The 20,588-nt window shown below is 41.3% G+C and overlaps 1 protein-coding gene across 1 annotated transcript in view; it reads left to right on the forward strand.

Annotated features, from left to right (window-relative positions):
• KNSTRN (kinetochore localized astrin (SPAG5) binding protein) overlaps nt 1-20,588 on the forward strand; it is a 114,589-nt gene that overhangs the window by 45,037 nt on the left and 48,964 nt on the right. The window contains exon 5 of the mRNA XM_073610417.1: nt 349-448. Coding sequence (XP_073466518.1) covers nt 349-448 — 100 coding nt within the window. The remainder of the gene's footprint in view (nt 1-348; nt 449-20,588) is intronic.

A 20,588-nucleotide genomic window follows, 5' to 3' on the forward strand; every position in this document is an offset into this window, starting at 1 on the left:
AGGTTTATACTCCAGGAGCTTGTTGATGGAGAGTAAAGACCTTCCATAAAGCCTGATTTCAGTTGCCAGTGTTGTAATATGTGTGTACTCAAACATAAAATTTTCTAATTATTTTTACAGCTTCGTACTCATCGCTGTAATACTGATCTTTACACAGCTGTGTGCATTGTTCTATAGACAACAATGCACCTGTGTTCAGATTGTGGTGTGTGTTTTTTTTTTTTTTTTTTTCTCCTGTCTGCAAAAAGCCTACTGTCATATTCATCATTGATCTTTTATATAATAATCCTTAAATATTTGTTATCGTTGCGAATGTCATTAAAATAAATGTTTATTTGTCTTATATAGGCAAGTAACTCGGTATAAAATGGAATCTGAGCTACGGGATCAAAATCGGTTATTGGAGGCAGCAAATAGCACTTTACATAGCAAGTTGCTCATTGCGCAGGTTTGTGTAAATATATCTCTATATGAGATGATGACTCGTGCATAATTTAAAGAAGTTCAGAAGTTTTGTCAAATCACTCATGGTACCCAGTACACGTAGCCCTTTATCCCACTCTAATCTGTACAGCGGCTGTGGAGCAGTGTGGTCTGGTTGCTTGTCCCACTGCTATCTGACCACGCTAAACATGAGTCCTATTCCTACTATGAACTACTTTATTTTTATTTTTCTCCTTTTATTTTTTTGTTCTTGGGCCCATCTCCCAATCTACCTGTTTTTTGATGTCTTGAGGGTTTAAAGAATTATATTTTTAGAGTTCTGTCGCCTATGGTAGTACTTTGTCCCATGTTCAAGTTTTTTTATTTTAACCTTTCTGGCAGTGAATCCTTCCATTTTGCGTTCCCAATAATCACCTCACATTTCCTGTTGAGGATGTTCGCTCCTTTTTAAGGATTCTGTTGATAGGTAGGTATTGAAGCCCTCTTAAAGGCCTTATTTGCACTTGCAGGTTCAACCCTCCATCCAGTATTTTCATTCATGTCTATTTGCCAGACTGTCACTGACTGGTGGAAATGCATGAACAGGGACCCGTCTTTGAAGACCCTGCACTCCTAGAACAATTGCAGCTCTCACGAGTATGTGATGTGACGCTGCTTTGCTGGGGGTGGGGCCTGAACATGGCGCCAAGAGGGAGCGTGGGAGGATAATCTGAGGAAGATTAGTGAACTGTACTGTGAGAGGCTGCGGCCCCCCTCACTTCAGACGGCCCTGAACCACGCTGATCCCTGCTGACCCCCTCCCACATGTTGGATGCTGGCTTGTGGCGAAAAAATGGCTGCAGCTGTGCACTGTGACGGGGGAAAAAGTGAGTGCTGAGAGGCAGCACTGACAGGCTGGGAAAGAGGGAGTTGAGCCGGAGATTCGTATGAAGGGGTGAACTGGCAGATGGATACCTCAAATCTTTCTATTAGCGTTCCAGGAACCGAGTAAGTGGAGGAGAGCGGAGCGGTGACTGAAAACTGAGGCTCACGCCGGCTGTTGTGGCAACGGAGGAGGAGGAGCAGTCGGGTAGAGAGAAAGCGAAGTGCCGTGGGAATGCACTGAAATGTAACAGAGCCAGCCTGCATGTTAGTGAAAGTGGGAGAGAAGGAGTGAGCAGTGAGTGCTGTATCGCGATAGAAATGGAATCTGAGGGGGGGGGGGATCCCAGCGTATAATTCAAACAGCTTAAAGTATATACAGCCTTGCACCCCCTGGAGGGCTTTTTTTGGTGCTTCTGCTCTGTGCTGTGCTCCTTTTTCCCTTTTTTCATCCCCGCACCTCATCTGTTCATCTAAACCCACTACCCCTCTCACTGAAGATTTTGGAGGGGGAGAGGAGAGGTAGTGACATCCTACAGATGCATAGTGTCCTGAGAAGCTGGAAAGAAGGAATTAAGTGGAAAAGAAGGGTGAGTGATAACTTACACCTAAAGTGACAAATTGAATGCTTTACTCAGGAACGAACTGCCTTTGAAACAGCTTAGATCTGTCGTGAAAATGCCTTTGATTTCCTTATGAAATTGTCTTTGAAGTACTTAAGAAAATTTAGTATATGAAATGCCTTTGAAACTGTTTAGGAATTGCATACGAATCACATATGAAAATAACAGGAATCTGCACATGATCGACAGGTGAAACACTATATATGAGTTTTTTGTTTGAAACTGTTTATAAACTGCCCATGAACCACCCATGAAATAATCCATATTCATGAGTTGTCAATGAAAATTATTTATCATCTGCTTATAAATGGTCTAGGATCGGTTGGGGATAATGCATTTTCTGAATGGTCCTATATATTCCTTATCAAACTGTGGTAATAGTGGCTTTGCATTTGTTTGAAACAATATTTAAACAGTTAAGCAGTTTATGAATCGCATATGAAGTTACGCATAGATTGTGGATGAAATTGCAGATGAATTGCCTATGAAACTGCTTATGAACGGTAGTTGCAATTTGTGTATGAATAGCCTATGAATTACCTAAGAAGGGTCTAGAGAAAGGTATTCCCTGAACAAAATTATATACCTCCTGTGGAACTGTGCGGCAAGCAACTATTAGTCGGATTAAAATGGGGCCGGGAGTAAAGAAGGGTTCCACGAATCACTATATGTACGGTGTTGAAACTCTCTGTTAAAAAGCTGAGAGCATATAATTATACAGCTTTCAGGAAAGTGTGCAAGGTACATCAAGTTGAAAAATCAACCTGGGGAAACGAAAAATAACAAGGAAAAAAAAACAACAATGAAAGGCAGATCTATAAAAGGCAATGAACCAAAAACTCCAAAAGAAAATTCAAATACAAGTACGATCAAGAAATATTTGACAAAGGACAGGAGCCCAAAGAGCCCAGGACCAGATAAACAGCAACAAGGGAATAAAGACAAAACATAAAGAAAGACCTGGGAAAAAGAAAGGCGAGATCTCAGATCAATCCAGAGAAGATATAAGCAGAGAAAGTGAACTGGAGATAAGTAGAATGGAGGAACAAGGAGCGGTGCACAAATGCCAACAAAATTTGGAAATGACAGATATGTTCATAAGACTAGAGAACGCTATTAAAACAGAAATTTCCACATTGTGAGTCGATCTAGGTCAGTTGTTGGCACGAGTAGTGGAGAAAATGGATAAACAAGCTCAAGAAGTAATAAAACTAAAAGAACAAGTTAAAGATCTGCAATTGGAGCAGAGGAGAATACTATATAAATTAGAAGATCGGAAGAACCAAAATAGAAGGAAAAATGTAAGGATCTATATAGAGTGGTATCAGATGGACAGAGTTTAAGTAGAATGAGCAGAAACAGAAGAGAGAAGTGGAAAATGTGGGATGGGGGGGGGGGGGAAGTCAGGACACTTTGTTCACTGACACGCTCCAGCCCATTCCCCCCCCCCCCCTTTTTTTTCTCTGTGGATTGGGGGGGGGTGGAGGGGAGGCATGGTGAGTGTTTACCTATGGCTCGAGGGCTGGAAAGAGGCCAAAAGTGGGGGGTGGGGGAGAGAGGGGTGGGTGGATGGGAGGGAGGGGGAGGTTCCCGGAGATCCTGTGAGTCCTGAGTGAGAAACATCAATTGGATTTTTCCTTTTCTCCCAGTCAGATTAGAAGGGGTAGCGTTCCTTTAGGAGACGCATATCTCCCATGATGCCAATGTAAAGCTGTTTTTTTAAAATGAGATGATAAACCATTTTTTCCTTTTTTGTGCCTTTTTACTTTCCCTTTTCTTTTTTTTTTTTTTTTTTTTCTCCTTAGGATTTGCATAATTTATTTTTTTTCTTGGTCAGAGTGGGTCCTACTTTTGGGGTCTTTTGGATCATATAACCCCTATGAATGTTTTTTGGTGTTTGTTATTGTCTTTCAAGTGTCTTGATTGTTTGTTTTGTCTTTTTGTCTTTGTTTTACATGTTAGTTTGTCTATACCTCACATCAAATATTGGCTTATCAACCCTTTCTCCTCGCTTCTGTTTCCGATCTCTCTTCTCTCTCCTTCTCTCCTCCCTCTCCCTAGCCTTTCTATCTTTGATTTAGTGGGTACCAAATGATGGATGGACTTATAAAAACTATGGATATAGAGGGTAAATTCCCGGTCTGCTCTCCTCTCTCATTACTCTTCTCCCTCTATTTTCCGACTTGTCTCCTTATTTTATGATTGCATGGCTATGGATATAGCGTATAAGATAAATATAATCGGAGCTAAAATGTATGGTGACATAGTCCTATGACCGCTCAGAGAGATGTAGTAATCTCATGGCATGTTAGAAGTCTGGGAACTCCGTCAAAGCGGCAAGCTATTTTCTCTTCATTGCAACGATTTTCTCCTTCTATAATCTGCTTCCAGGAAACTCATTTACTTTCCCATACCCTACATTACTTAAAGAAAAAAACAGTTTAAAACTCTATTTCATTCAACATATACATCATACTCTCGAGGAGTATCCATACTTATAGCTAATACAATTTGACTTTCAGTGTAAGTAGGTTAAGAGGGATAGTAGGGGCCAATATATTTTTTTTTGCACTGCCTTCTAGCTGGCCAGAGATGTGTATTGGCAAATATTTATATCCCACCACCTTATTCTCCGGAAATTCTGAAGGAACTTGTGTTTATATCCGATAAATCAGATAGCTTATGTATAGTAATTGGTGACTTTAATAACTACATGGATGCATCAATGGATAAATTCTCCTCACTGGATAAGCAATATCCACAAGGGACTACGGCTTTTGCTAAATATTTAGCGGAAATGGGGCTGTTTGACCTTTTGGAGATTGCGAAAGCCAACAAGTAAGCAATTCTCATGTTTCTCAAGTACATATAAAACTTTATCCAGAATACATCTGGCACTAGGGTCTAATTCCCTGTTGCCATATCTAAGCGAGATTAAATATGAGGCCAGAGGTATATCAGATCATTCACCCTTGAGTATATCCCTTATGTTGAGGACCAATAAGGGGGACAGAATATTTAAGGTGAATTCTTATTGGATTTCTCTTTTTTCCCCCAGAGGATAGTAAATCAGAGCTCATTGCATTTCAGGAAATAAATCCACTCTTTCACCCTTAACCTATTGGGATGCTCAGCAAGCTTATCTTAGAGGCCTTCTTATCCTACAAATCTCAAAAAAAGAAGCAATTTAGAACCTGGGAAAAACTCTAGCTGGCAGCATGAGGCAAGCTGAAGATTATATATAACTAATCCTAATAAAACCACCCAAATACAATAGATAAAAAGTCAAGAAAAATTTGCACAAGTAGCCATAAAGAAAGCAGAAAACAAAAGGTTTTTCTTGCAGCAACCTTATTTTGAGGAGGGAGAAGGTACGGGACATATATTAGCCTCTGTGGTAAAGGCACAGTGTTCAACAGCCTTTATAACAGAAATTCAAATGTCTGAACATGGGAAGACCAACAATACTCCAGAGATTTTGGAAGTGTTTCGAGATTTCTATCAGGAGCTATATAAGAGTAGGACAGGAGATCGGGAGGGGGACATGAAAAAGTTTTTTTAATCGATTGACTTACCAAAGCTACCGGAAGATGAGGGGGAGATATTGGAGAAACCATTAACACTGGGAGAATTAAGAGATACAGTGGCACACTTATCCAATAATAAATCTCCTGGGTCAGACGGCTTACCAGGAGAAATATATAAAGCATATGGAGATGTGTTACTACCCGATCCCCTAATGGTGTTTAATCATGCTTACAAGGTGGGGCTTTTGCCCCCTTCGATGAATGAAGCTGTGATTATTTCTATTTTGAAACCGGGTAAGGATCAAACAAGGCCTGATGCATACCGTCCAATCTCATTGCTGACGACAGTTGTTAAACTTTTGGCAAAGATATTGGCAACCAGACTCTGAAAGTATATTTGTAATTTTAATACATTGTGACCAATCAGGGTTTATCCCTAATAGGTCAGTAGCTAACAATATCAGACGTCTATTTTTAAATTTACAACTACCCATAGATAATACTGGAAATAGAGTCATTATGTCTTTGGATGCGACCAAAGCATTTGTATTGAGTGGGATGATCTGTGGCTCTCCCTAAAATACTTTAGAATAAGGTCGAAATTCATAAAGTGGATACAACTCTTATATAGCTCTCCGAGTACAAATGAATGGATTCATCTCACTACCATTTTTTTTTTTTTTTGAAGAGAGGAACAAGGCAGGGATGTCCCTTGTCTCCCCTCCTTTTCACACTGGCCGTAGAACCCCTGGCGGAGGCTATTCGTGAATGTCCAGATATAGTGGGATTTCAGAGAGGTATGCGAGAGGAAAACATAGCATTCTTTGCAGACGATGCATTCCTTTTTTTAGGGGATACATATAATTCCTTGTCTAGACTTATCTCACTTATTGATCATTTTGGTGTATTTTCAGGATTTAATATAAACTGGGATAAGTCTGTAATAATGCCTATTGATCTGATGGATTCAGTGCAGTTGGAGTTCCCACACCAGAACCACCAGTTGAAGTATGTTTCATCACTTAAGTACCTAGGGGTGATAATTACCCCTAAGGTTAAAGATTATATAGACAGAAATATTCTTCCTCTTCTAGGTAAATTTAGGCAACACCGTAAAACCTGGAGTAAATTCCCACTGACCATGATAGGGATAGCAAACCTGGTGAAGATGGTGTGGCTTCCCCAATTGCTATTTTTTTTCTACATAATTCTCCAGTCTGGTTGACATCAAAACTATTTAGAACAATAGACGCGACTTTTAGAGACCTCATATGGAAACATAGTAAACCAAGAATTAAACTCGAAACCCTGCAACCGGCAAAAGACAGAGGGGGAATAGCGGTCCCTAATTCAAGACTATATTTCATGACAGCCCAACTTCAACACTGGTGTGGATGGAAGGAGGTAGACACCCAGGACCCTATACAGAACATAGTAATGACTCAATTTAAATCATTACCATTAGTACAGCTAATTGTTTCTCATAGCTTTTACGAGAAGAGAAAATTTCCAACCTTCTATTTAATTCACAAACTTTGGGAAACAATACGCATACTTACTCAGCATAAGGGTTATACAAGCTATATGCCAATATGGGAGAATTACTGTTTACCTGAGCTGAATAAAAGTCCAGAATTTCTGGAATGGAAAAGGGCTGGGCTAACTTTTCTCTATCAGTTATTCGAGGGGGAAACTTTATTGCCTTTCAGTATACTGAAAGAACGTAGCCAACTACCAAAAGGCAAATTTTATCAGTATCTACAGATTCACCATGCTCTACAAAGCCAAGCCCTAACATTCCAACTACAATATAACCCATCAGAGATCCTAATGAAAGCCATTTCAGTACGGCCTATTAAAAGAGGACTAATAGGAGAGCTCTATCACATCTTATTAAATACAGCAATGGTAGATGGACAGGCTAAGTCTTATTCACTGACAAAAAGATTTGACTGATCTTAATGAAGATGAATGGACTCGAGCTATGGAGATCCTTCTTGTGATATCTATTTCACCCTGTCAGCAACTGACTCGGCTTTTTATTCTACACAGAACCCACTATACTCCACAAAAATTATTTGCTTGGGGGAAAATATGCTTCGCCCTTATGTCCGCGATGTTCTGTATCCAATGGCTCCCTTATCCATATGCTTTGGCATTGTCCCAAGCGCCATAGATACTGGGAGAGTGTTTTTGACCTTTAAATACAATATCGCGGACAGAAATAACAAATACACCCAAATTATCACTACTGGGAATAATTCCAGATGGAATTCTACCAATTGAGATGCATGTAATGTGGACCAGGTCTCTCTACCTGGCTCGCAAAATCATTTTACAAAAGTGGATTGATAATGTTTGATGTTGTTTTGTCTTCCTAGTTTACTTTTGGATTATGATTTTTGGTGTTATTACTGTCCTGGTAGTTTTTTCATATTTATATGCATATCGTGAAGTGATGGTAACATTTTTTTACATGTATATTCTATTATCCTAGAATAATTTCCCTTTTTCTTTTTGTATGTAATTTGCATGATAAAAAAAAAAAAAAAAAAAGATTATAATTGAAAAAAGAGATTATCCAACATGGGTTTTATGGGGATTCTACAACAGGAAGAACAAAAGAGGTAGTCATCGGGGTGGCCAGAGGAGTGCGGTTCATATTGGAGGAAAGGATGACAGACCCCCGAAGGTCGATACCTTTTCCTCAAAGGAAAACTATATGAAATGAAATGTACCCTGGCAAACATCTATTGCCCCAATAAGAACCCAACAAATTATCTGAATTAGGTCATGGGGAAGTTAATGGATTTTAAAAAGGGAAGTGTGATTATGACAGGAGATCTAAACTTTTGCTTGGAACCAGGAATTGACAGTACGTCGCGGGCACAGGGGACTAGGAATACAGTTGAAAATAATAAAAAAGGAATTGTATCAGTGTCAATTGCTGGATATATGGAGAGTGCAGGATTATACGTTCTACTCCCCTGTGCACGCAACGTACTCAAGGATCGACTACATAATGGTCGAATGCAGGTTACTGGAATCGGTGACTAAGACGAATATTGAAATAACAACATTGTCAGATCATACCCAGTTAGTATGGAAATGAAGATACCGGGTGCCCAAAGACAATTAAATTCATGGAGATAAAACGAAGAACTAATACAGGGTATAGAATAGGAAAATAAAAGAGGAAATAGAACAATATTTTAAAATAAATGATACAAAGTAGATAACGGAGGCTACCCTTTGGGAGGCCCATAAAGCCTATATTAGGGGCATCCTGATAGAGATAGGATCAAGGGGAAAAAAAAATATGGAAGTATTAATAAAATAAATCCATGTTATAGAGCAGGGGCATAAAAAAGGGGGTGGCTCTAGGCATTAGTAATAAAAAGAAACAAACTAAAAGTCCTATTGGACCAGGAGATGGGGAGGGACTTCAACAGAATGGCAAAAGAGATATGTATGGGGAAACGCCTGGCAAGAATATTGAAGAAGAAGAAAAAAACAAACTACCGGTATATAGAAAAAAATCTGAATAGAACTAAGGAGATTGTATTTTTAACAGAAATAGTTCCAGAATTATTACTGGTCATTATACTCAATAAAACAAAAGGGTCAACAAGAAATCGGAAGACTGGAAAAGATATGAGTTTTTAAAAATGCCAGATTACCCCAAGTAACCGAGACCAAGTTATCTACCTTAGAAAAACCCATAACAGAGGATGAGATCAACACAGCCTTAAAAGATTCGGCATTGGGAAAAAGTCCAGGCCCGGACGGGTTCATGACCTATTATTCTAAAAAATGTCAAGAAAATCAAAAAGATAGTACCTCGTGTTCAAGTTCTAGACCAATATCCCTGTTGAACGCTAACACGAAACTATTTGCAAAAGTATTGGCTACTAGGATGAAGGACCTGATAACCGATTTTTGGTACACGTGGACCAAGTGGGGTTCATCCCTGGCAGATAAGAGAGAGACAATGGGGTGAGAACATTGCTTCAGAAAATCCGAGAGGGAAATACCCCAGGTCTACTTCTTTCGATTGATGCAGAAAAAGCATTTCGACAGGGTGGACTGGGGGTTTATGATGAGCACCCTGGAAGCCATGGGGGATGGGCCCAAGGATAGTCCAATGGATTAAAGTATTATATAAGCACCCTACTGCAAACGTTAAGGTTAATGGAACTTTACCCCCTCCCCCTTTCCAAATGTTCAATGGAATGAGACAGGGGTGTCCCCTACCTCCCCTACTATTTGTACTATCACTAGAACCCCTTCTGGCAACAATAAGGAACAACCCAGACATAGGAGGCATTAAGATAGAGGAGGAACATAAATTAGCAGTTTACGCTGATGATGTATACTCTATATCTCTAGCTCTAGGATTGCAATGCCCAACTTAATGAAGACTATGAAACACTATGGAAAAATATCAAATTTAAAAATAAATTATTCGAAATCAGAGATCTTAAACATAAACAGGAAGAACGGTGCTTATAGCAAGAATTAAAATTTACATGGAAGACAGAATTAAAATATTTAGGAATAAGCTTAAAACCATCCTTAGGGAAAATATACCAGGTAAATTATATCCCATTACTAAAGGAAATAAGAATGGAAATAAGAAAAATAGCAACAAGGCACCTCTCATGGATAGGAGGAATAAATAACATATAAATGGTAATAGTACCAAAAATTATGTACAAATTCCAAATGTTGCCCATTTCCCTACCTGTCAGAAACCATGAATCAGACTGAGACAGAAGCACAGTTAAATCACACTTAATAATAATATTATTATTATTATTATTATTATACAAGGTAAACCAAGTAGACCTAGTCAAAACATAGACAGGTTCCGGAACGGATAGTCAGACAAGCCAAAACGTCAGGGAGCCAGAGAACAGCGTAGTAAAACAGCAAGCAGGATCTGGAGCCAGAGGGAATGTCAGCCAAGCAAGTCTTTTAACAGGAACACAGGAGAGCGTCTCTAGAGATGTGACCAAGGCGAAGGCAGAGATCATCTGGACTGGACGGCTTAAGTAGGCAGGACTGACGAGCAGGATATCAACAGGTAAGTCACTGTGGAGAGGTAGAAAATGGCAATTAGCCGACAGCTGAGTGGCCAGCTCGGAGAAGGAAGGGCTGAGTCCATTCCTGACACTACCTTGGACATACTTTAAAACCTTAAAAAAAAAAAAAACTAAGTTCATATGGCAGAATAGTAAACTGAGAATTTCATTCTTGGTACTAAGGAGAGAGAAAACGCAAGGTGGGCTAAAGGTACCAGATTTTTAAAAATATTATAATGCTCTGTTAATCTCATAAGTAATGGAGTGGACAAGGGGGAAAAAGTGAAAAAAGATGGGTACAGATTGAGAACACAATGAGTGATACATGGTTGGGTAGAATCATTTGGGTTCCACTTCAATATAGAGCACTGTGTGAGAATAAACGTGCAATGACCCGAAATGTAATTACAATTTGGGATCTGATACATAAACAAGGCAAATTGGAAATATAACTCTCCATTAATACCACTAAAAGAGACAAATTATTTCACACCGGGAAAAGGGAAATTAGATGGAGCTTGGATAAAAATGAAAATGCACAATTAAAGGATATAACAGAAAAGGGGAAAATATGCACAATTCAAGAATTAAAACACAAGACAGACTTGATGGTGATTAATGAAGGGCGGTACCTCCAGTTGAAACTTTGCCACAACCATTAAGATCAGCGGAAGACCTAAGGCCACTGGAGTGGCTGAGTATGGCAACAAACACAAAAAATGGTATATCACGGATTAATAAAATTCTGATGAAGATGGAAGAACTGGAGGTTCTGCTATACATACAAAAATGGGAAAAAGAATTGGGAGCTTGAGGGGAATAAACAAAAATTAGGAAAAATATTGAGACTGGTACATAGCCCTGCAGTAGACACCAACACAGCTGAGATGAACTACAAATGCCTTACAAGGTGGTATATAACCCCAGACAAAATAAGTAAATATCAAATGGGGAAATGTCCACACTGTTGGTGGGGATGTAAAGTATTGGGAACAATGGCACACATTTGGTGGGATTGCCCAAAAACAAAAAGCTATTAGAGATGGATTTTACAGCTAATAAAATAAATCCCCAATAGAGAAATACCAGAAGAATCTTGGACGTGCTTATTTCACAGGATAGAAAGATCAACAAAACCAATATAAAGAATCGGTGATACCTCATCTGATCAATGCAACCAAAAGTCAGATACCAATACATTGGCAAGAAACAAAGCCCCACAATAAAGAAGGGTAGAAGAGACACATAACATGGAATACTTAAGACGCTGCGGGGAGGAGGGAATGATAAATAGATGGAAAGATTGGAAGTCGTTCAAGAGAACGATGAGATATGTGGAGGTGGTATGAGCATAAGATTGGGTGAATAGAGAGAAAGGGAGAGAAAAATCTGATGGGGGATTGATGGGGAGGGATTGAGGAGCTGGGGGGGGGGGGTTCACAGAGGGGTTGTAAAATGTACAAAATGTAATCGCGTTGGAATTTGTCTTTTTGTATGTGGATAGAATCAAAATTTAAAAAAAAAAACTATTACAGCTGAAGCTAAAAACTTGGTCTGCTAAACCTGCTTGTAAGCGACGTCCTCAATGCATGCCTTTTATTTATGGTGAACGCTTTTTTATGGGAATCCCTTGACAAATTCATCAAGACGCCTAACTCCCATATTCTGATCCAACCACCCCCCCTCCCCCCAATCATACCAATGCTTCCTGCATTTTGCTCTGTGAGGCCAGCATTTCCAGTTTGTGGCACTACCATTCAAGCTTTCTTCTGCGCCATGAGTGTTTACAGAAGTGCTTACCCTGCTTCTAGCTTATCTACTAAGGTTCTTTGAGCATTTGCTTCACAGGTTAGTTTGACAACCTCCTACTAAATGACTTCTCAGCCACAGCCTCATCTGCCAACTTCCAAAGGACCATCCAGGTCTGAAGGAACTGGATAATCAACTTTCCAAAGTCTGCCCTGCAGTCCATACACCATATGGAGTACCTTTTGGGTCTAATCTTGAATACAGCCCAAGCCAGAATCTTGCTCAGATTGCCTCTCTAAGGTCCAACTCCTGGACCCTCAGGTCTGAACACCCCTCATATTGCTTCCGCATAAAGGTTCTGGGCCTTATGGTGGCCTTCTCTTGAGGCAGTTCCCTTTGCCCAGTTTCACTCAAGACCTCAGTCTAACAGCCTCAAGACATTAAACAAGCAGACCAAATTCTTGGAACACTCAATGCTTCTGTCTGAGAGCAAAGATCTCTCTGACATGATGAATCTCCAGTCCTGCCTAGGGGCTGGGAAAGTCGCTCCTTCACAGGACACAGCCGATGACTGATCACTGTACCGGCCCGCTACCGGTAGCATGTGATCGTTGTGGCCAATTCATGCCATTCATTGTGTACTAGTAATGAACTCTGTGATTGGTCACCGTGATCATTTGGTATAGACAAGGCCAATTGCAGCCCATATGTACCATGTGATTTAGCTGTGGCTAATCACAATAGTAAATATCAAATTAATGGTTTTCATTTAGAAAAAAATAGTTGCTTATAAGTAACATTCAGTTATAAGCAATTAGTGTGTGTGTGTGTGTGTAAAAAAAAAAATAAAAATAAAATCCTGATCACCTCCACAGAGTAGTAGTGTTCCTATGGTAACACTGCATTGCTCTAGTCACTATGTGAAAAAAATTGAATATATGATGACGCTGTACTGCACTTGTGACAGTATGTAAAATGTTTTTTTAAAAATTGTAAACTTTTTCCTTTTTTTTTTTTTTTTTTTATTGTGACAAAAAATTACAAGTTCAAAAAACTCGACATGTCTCTAACTACCTTGGACTGTCTACTTTCCAAAAAGGGGTCATTTGGGGGATATTTGTACTGTCCTGGCATTTTTGAGCCTCAAGAAATGATAGGCCATCGGTACATCAGGATTTTCAGATATATACCATAGTTTTTTAATCTGTAGGAAAGTTAGAAAGTTCACAAATAAACACTGATTTAGGTTATTTTCACCAAAGAAATGTAGCCGTATACATTTTGGCCTACATTTTATGAAGAAAGAGTATTTTCAAAATTTTCGGTCTTTTTTAAAAAATTTTTTTTTAGCAAAAAATAAACAAAAGCCAGTGGTGTTTAAATACCATCAAAAGAAAGATCTGATGGTGTGGAAAAAAAAAGAATTTCATATATATGAATACAGTGTTGCATGACTGCACAATTGGCATATAAAGTGTGACCGTGCAGAAAGCTGAAAATTGGCCTGGGTAGGAAGGGGCAAGAGTGTCAGGTACTGAAGTAGTTAAAGGATAGTAAAATGATGTACTGTATAATGGTGCTTATCTTCTTCAATAAAGCATATTTATCTTTTTCTTTTTTTTTTTTTTTCGGTTCTGATGACTATAATAGATGTTTTAAAGCAGTGGTCATCAACCCTGTCCTTAGGGCCCACTAACAGGCCAGGTTTTATGTATTACCTTGGGGAGATGCAGACTAGAATGCTGCAATCACTGAGCAGCAAATGATATCACCTGTGATGTATTTCAGTTATCTTGCAAACCTGGCCTGTTGGTGCGCCCTGAGGACAGGGTTGATGACCACTGTTTTAAAGTGGAACTTCACCCTCTCAATCAGCCTTAAAGAAGAACTCCAGGATGGTGATTACATTTGCACAGTATTCCAGTATAGTCAGGCAAAACCGCTGACATTATTTTGCTTAAAATTATATTTTGCCCAAAACTCAATGCTTTAAAAGTTGTGATGTCATCATTCTGCTCTGAAAGTTTTTTAGCCCCTAGGGTCTGGGAGGAGGTGTCTCAGAAGCGGCGATGTCACTTCCCATTCATGCTCATCGCTGCTCACTGAGACTACACATGCCAGCGTGCCCTGGGATAGAGAGTCTGGGCAGGACTGTGGGCATGTGTGCAACATATCTGAAGTGTGCCACACAGTGACTATGGACTCTGCCCACCGGCATTGCTGTACCCTGCTTTGTTCTTATTTTATGACTGTACATTTCACATTGTTTCCCCGCAGTGTAATATGGGAAGCTGATGTGATCAGACTCGCTTTCTCTGAGCCATGCACATACTGCTCTGCCAGTGAAGTGTCTGTCTCATAGGAGGTGGGATAGACCAAGAGTTCTGGGGCCAGAGCATCCAAAGACACAGCACAGTTGGTGGGTCAGACCAGGGGTCCGAGTCTCCTGGGTCCACCCACTGCAGTGAAACGCAGCATGATTACGTGTCCCCTGCCTCTACTAAAAACTACAGAGTTGATTGTACAAGACTGGTGGCTGAAGAAATAGAGGACATATCAGCTACTGGTCTTGTGAACAGGATATGGGGGGGGGGGTCTCTTTACTGAGTAAAGAAGACTGGATATCTGACAGGTGGGAACTGTACACTATAAAACCAACAGATTATTTAAAGGCATGGAAGCACCTGTAAAAAATTGTAATAAAATTTCTGCCCGGAGTTCTGCTTTAACTATTTTTGAATCCTTATGCTGCTAGCATTAATAAATGTATAAGAATGTATATCATATTTACTTGTTTTGGACAGTTTTTTACATTTCTTTAGTCACTTCCTGGTTTCCAGCCCTAGACAAATGATGTCATACATCCCAGGTGTCTTTGGAAGGGGAGGGGACGTTTTCTCAGCTCAGCACACCCTTCTGCCTGTATGCCTGAGCTAAGGGCAGATTGATTCCAGGAAGTAAATGCTACATAAATCATCTGCCCTTACCCAAGATGGCCTCAGCCAAAAATGCTAGGGAGTGTTTTTTTTTTTTTTTTTTCTAAATATCTTGGCAAAAAAAAAAAAAGCATAGAGACTTGGATGGATATGTGAGTTTGCTTTATTCAATCCAATCCAATACCATAGTTTTTCTGGAATAATAAAGTAATAAAAGCAAAAACAATTTAGTCTTGGTAGAAAGCTCAACGTCTTTAAACACCCCCAGAAGACACCGCTTGGGGCTGCACATTTTTGATCTCAAAAGCCCCCAAAATAAATGCAGTGACTGCTGACCAGAACGGTCTAACCCTATCACAGGACCATACCATGTGGAAAAAAATCCCCCTGCTTCCTCTCGCACTTGTGACATTTTGGACTATAATATGTGCAATGTAAATATCTTAGCTGTATTCATTTGTACTCGGAGTCTCATGTAATCGTATTGGAAAGGTCTAAATGGAAATGGGAAAAGTGACCTGGGGTATCCCGAAAGTCACATGGTCAGTATGCCTTAAGGGGGGCAAAAATAAGACAGTAGTATGAGCTAGCAAAAGATTGATGAAACGTAACCGTATGTGACATTGAGCAGCCAAACCGCATGAAAGCCCATGACATCTCCACAAGTGGATCCGGGACGTAACTGGAGATGCATGCTGAATTTCACCTACCTAACTACTCCACAACGTGAAATGCGGACCCCTTGGAGAGAAGCAGCAGAAACTATCCTAAAAAGAATGGCCAAACCTAGGTATGGCAGCAGGGTATGGCGATGTTTTGTGCACTGCGCTAGTGAAGAAAGGAGCACCAGGGACAAGCAAAGTGGCCCGTCCCTGAGTACTTCCGCTGATGCCACCATGAGTCGGTCTAGGACTGTGACCGGGCGCCAGCTTGTGGAAAGCTTGAGCTGAGAGTGGCAAAAAGGCAAAGAACGCAAGTATATATTGAATGTATGTAACAAAAAGAACCTAGGACACTGAGACTGAAAAACCTGGAAGGTATCCCACGCCGTGTAACCAGTCTTCCTAGGCTTAAACTGACAACGACTTGTTGACCAAGCTTCAATTGTAGCACGAAAGCCAAGACGTTGTAGCAGGGGTACGTGGCTGGGACCTGCTGGAAAATCGGGTAACTAAAATGGGACAGAACATCTGCTGCTGTAAACACTTCCTTACTGATGAACCTATAGTGAATGAAAAATGGACTGAAACTGAAAGGGCAGCCAAATCAGCCTACATACAACAAAGAGTAAAGACCTGGATCTGTTTGAAACCACCTGAGGTAGACTGATTGTCCGTGCAATCACCGGCCCAACCATCACCCCTTGCCGTCCGAGGGATGTGGGCACAGAGGAAGTGACGTTAGTTCCCGTAGAACAGCGGGACCTTGTTTGAAAACTATGATGAGGAAATCGCCCACACAGTGGATGACTACCTGACAGCATACTGCATGGGAGAGTATCCAGCTGACTGCCAGTGCGAAAGTATCTAATGGCCAACGGTTGCTTAAGGACCCAAAGGAAAATTTAGTAGCAAAATGACAAACCCCACCACCTGAGCCTATACCACTGCCTGAGTAACGGCAGAACCCGGAGTTTACAAGGAAACCGTGCTACCATGTACAGAACCCCTAACCGGAGCCGGATGGATGGAGGCAAAGTCTTCAAAATCTGCTGCCAGTGAGATGCCCTATGCAAACGAGAACAAACACTGTCATAAACGAGAGTTAACCAAATGAATCCCAACCTACCTTAAGAAAAAGGAAAATCTCATGCTTCCCTTACTGCTACTGATCTAAAGGTGACTGAGAATAAATGACAAAGTAACCCTTATGCAGGACTGAAAATGTGATAGTCTCCAGAAACTAGCAAGGCCGAGATACCTGGGGCATGTGAGGCAAATTTAAAAACTTAACTCGGGCCTATGCAACCTGAAGACGTGTCAGGCAAGAGACATGAGTAGTGTGATGTCATGATGTATGAACTCGTGAGAAACGGATGAGGAGACTTGCCACTATACCAGCCAATTAAAAACGATTGTCTCAAACCTTTGGAACCCAAGAACGCAATAAGTAACCCTGCTGAGGAGCGTTGCCGTGAGATCTAATGTGTAGATATGAACCTGACTTGTGTATGAAATGACAATGAAAGGAATGTACGTACCAGTCTCAAGAAACTAGCCAAGTCGAGTTACCTGAGGCACATCAGGCAAATTAAAAATGTAAACTATACAACCTGAAGACGTGTCAGGCAAGTGATGCGAGTAATGAGATGTCATGACATATGAACTTGTGACGTGGTCATGAGCGAACAGAGGAGGAGACTTGCCACTGTACAAACCAATTAGAAACGATAACTCAGTCCTTTGGCACCCATAACGTGATGGGTAACCTTGCAGTGGAGTGTTGCCGAGAGACCTAAGGTGTAGATGAACCTGACTCATGAATGAAATGAAAATAAGAAATGTACGTTGTGCCGGACTGAAAATGTACCAGTCTCAAGAAACTAGCCAAGCCGAGTTAACTGAGGCACAACAGGCAAATTAAAACGTAAACTCAGGCCTATACAACCTGAAGACGTGTCAGGCAAGTGAAACGAGTAGTGAGATGTCATGACGTATGAACTTGTGACGTGGTCACAATGAACCTGAAAACGTGTCAGGCAAGTGATAACTTACTGAACAGAAACCGAGATGTAACGTATGTAACACGGATGAGGAGACTTGCCACTGCACAAGCCAATTAAAAATGACCAACTCAATCCGTGCGAACCAGAAACAAGACAGGTAACTGCAGTGGATAATGCCAAGACTAACTGTGAAAATATAACTAAAATGATGAAAACATATGAATGATACCCAGCAAAATGATGAAAATAACAACCACAAACTGAATGAAAAACACACAACTGAGTGAGGAACATAACTGCGTGCGAACCGTGAGCAGACTGAGAAAAGTAACCTGCGACAGGAATGTAAGCTGCGTGAAGGAACGTAACTGAACAAGAACCGTGAGCAGCATGAGAACCGAGGCTGCATGAGAAACATAGTTGCACGAGTACATAAACTGTATGAGCAACGTGAGATACGTGGAAACCCGGGGAAAACGTGCATCACATGGGAAACGTACGTGGCCTAGAAATGAAAGTTGCACAAGAAATATTAAAAAAAATTGCATGAGAAATGTAAAATCGCAAGAGAAACGTAAAAACGCATGAGAAATGTAAAATCGTATGAGAAATGTAAAATCGCATGAGAAACGTGACATTGTATTGAAAACGTAAAATCGCATGAGAAACGTAAAATCGCAAGAGAAACGTGACATTGCATGAGAAACGTAAAATTGCATGATAAATGCAGAATCACATGAGAAACTTCAAATAGCATGAGAAACGTAAAAATCGCAAACTCAAACGGGCAATATGGACACCCACTCACCTGACAAACCCGCAGTTGAAACCAGGGTGCTAGGTGCAAGAAAGCTGTCTAAGCCCCAACTGCACTGGGTGCCAGCATGCAGTACCCCCAGCAGGGGATTCCTCCATCCATGCTCTTAACACCCAGTGCCAGTACCCAGCTCGGCCATTCTGGCGGACCGGCCGAACTGGCCGAGCCGGGGCCAAGAATGCAGTAGAGCCTTCTCCCTGGATGCCATGTGCGGCGTCCATGGAGAGTCAAATATGGCCGTGACATCATGAATCAAGGAGGATGACGGGAAATGTAGTTCCGCATATGCCATGCTGCATATTCCGAGACTTACATGCCCACAGACACGCCCAGCCCACACTTCTGACTGGTGAGCAGGAATCTGCACTCCAGTCAGAAAGAACCGTGACTAACCCGCCCCCTCAGCCATGCCTACAACCACTCCTATGAGCCCAACCCACACTACCCTCGTCCATCCCATGCCTGGACAAATCCTGCTCCTCTGACATACGGCCGGTCTTCAGACTGAGTGGCTCCGCCCCCTCCATGCCCTGAATCGGCGGTACACTGTCCAGGGATGACCGGGGGGATGGAGGGGAATCGGATGATGAAGCAGCGCTCCGCAGTGGGGGAACGTGACATGAGAAAATAAAAATTACCAAGGGTGGAGGACCCGGCTCTGGTGGCCGGGGCTGGGCGCTGCCCAACTGATCGAATTAGTCACCTGACCTGTGCGTGAGAATGGCAGGCAGCTCCCCCTCGAGACTCCCACCTGCATAAACCGCAGGCGTGAGTGCCTGGAGAAACAAAATGAACCTGCTGCAGCCCAACCCGAGCTGCCATCTCGCTGAACGGAAACCGGATGTGATGACGGAACAAACGAGGAATACGTGAGCCACCACTGCAACACGAGAGACACCGGCGACAGGCAAGGAGGAAGGTGGGTTTAAATACATCCCGACTCCTCCTACAAAATCAGGCTGACCTGCGGTCAGCCTTCCATTTATCCCTAGCAGAGATAAGTGTCTGGATATGAACTGCACACTGCTTTCCAGTCCTCGATATTGAGATTGGGTATGCGAAGTCCCTCACCCACTTAGCATGAGTCTTCTCTAGTTGGGGTGATGGTTTGTCAATTAGCGGGGCATAATAAGTGGAAACAAGTTTGGCGTGGTCAGGTGAGAGAAGTGCATGGTCTAGCTTAGAATCACTAAGCTGCACCTCCTTGAGTCCCAACCTAGCCTCTGCCGCATGGTGTAGCTGTTGGTATCAAAATTGCCATGTGGTAGGTATCCGGAACTTGCTTTGTATTTGTATAAATGTTTTGAATACACCATGCATATATAGAACTGGTGAAGATACTAAAAGCCATATTCTGCCCAATGTAAGTAATCTCATAGTTCAGCAAAATGGGTTCAATGAGGATTAAACCACAAAGTCTGATTGTGGGAATGTATGTGAGTGGCTTTTTCAAGAATATTCAGATAGTGGTTATAAATTTGTAATGAGGTTTTCAGGGTTACATTACCTCGTGTAGTATTAATTGTGCTTCTATAAATAGGATTATCCAAAGTCTCATAGGAAGATACAACAGCAGTTTCAACAGCTACATTTTTCGGTTGCGGAAAAAGCCACTAATGAAAATAAATCAGTTGGGCAGCAATGTAATAGAGATGCAGGTTAGGGAGCCCCTGGAGGGTGGAAACTAGGGTCTTCAGAGAGCCTAGAAGCCCCTGGGTGACATAAAAATGAGAGGTGAGACTCTGTAACTTGAAAGTGATGGTTTTTGGATATAGACTGGGAAATTGGCTAGGAGATGAAGGAACTTGGGTAGAAACACCAATTTAAAGAGGTTTACGTGCCCCAATAAAGTAAGAGGTAGTTTTGGCCATTGAGTTTGGTG

Source organism: Aquarana catesbeiana, linkage group LG13 (genome assembly GCF_042186555.1).
Source record: "Aquarana catesbeiana isolate 2022-GZ linkage group LG13, ASM4218655v1, whole genome shotgun sequence".
Lineage (NCBI taxonomy): Eukaryota > Metazoa > Chordata > Amphibia > Anura > Ranidae > Aquarana > Aquarana catesbeiana.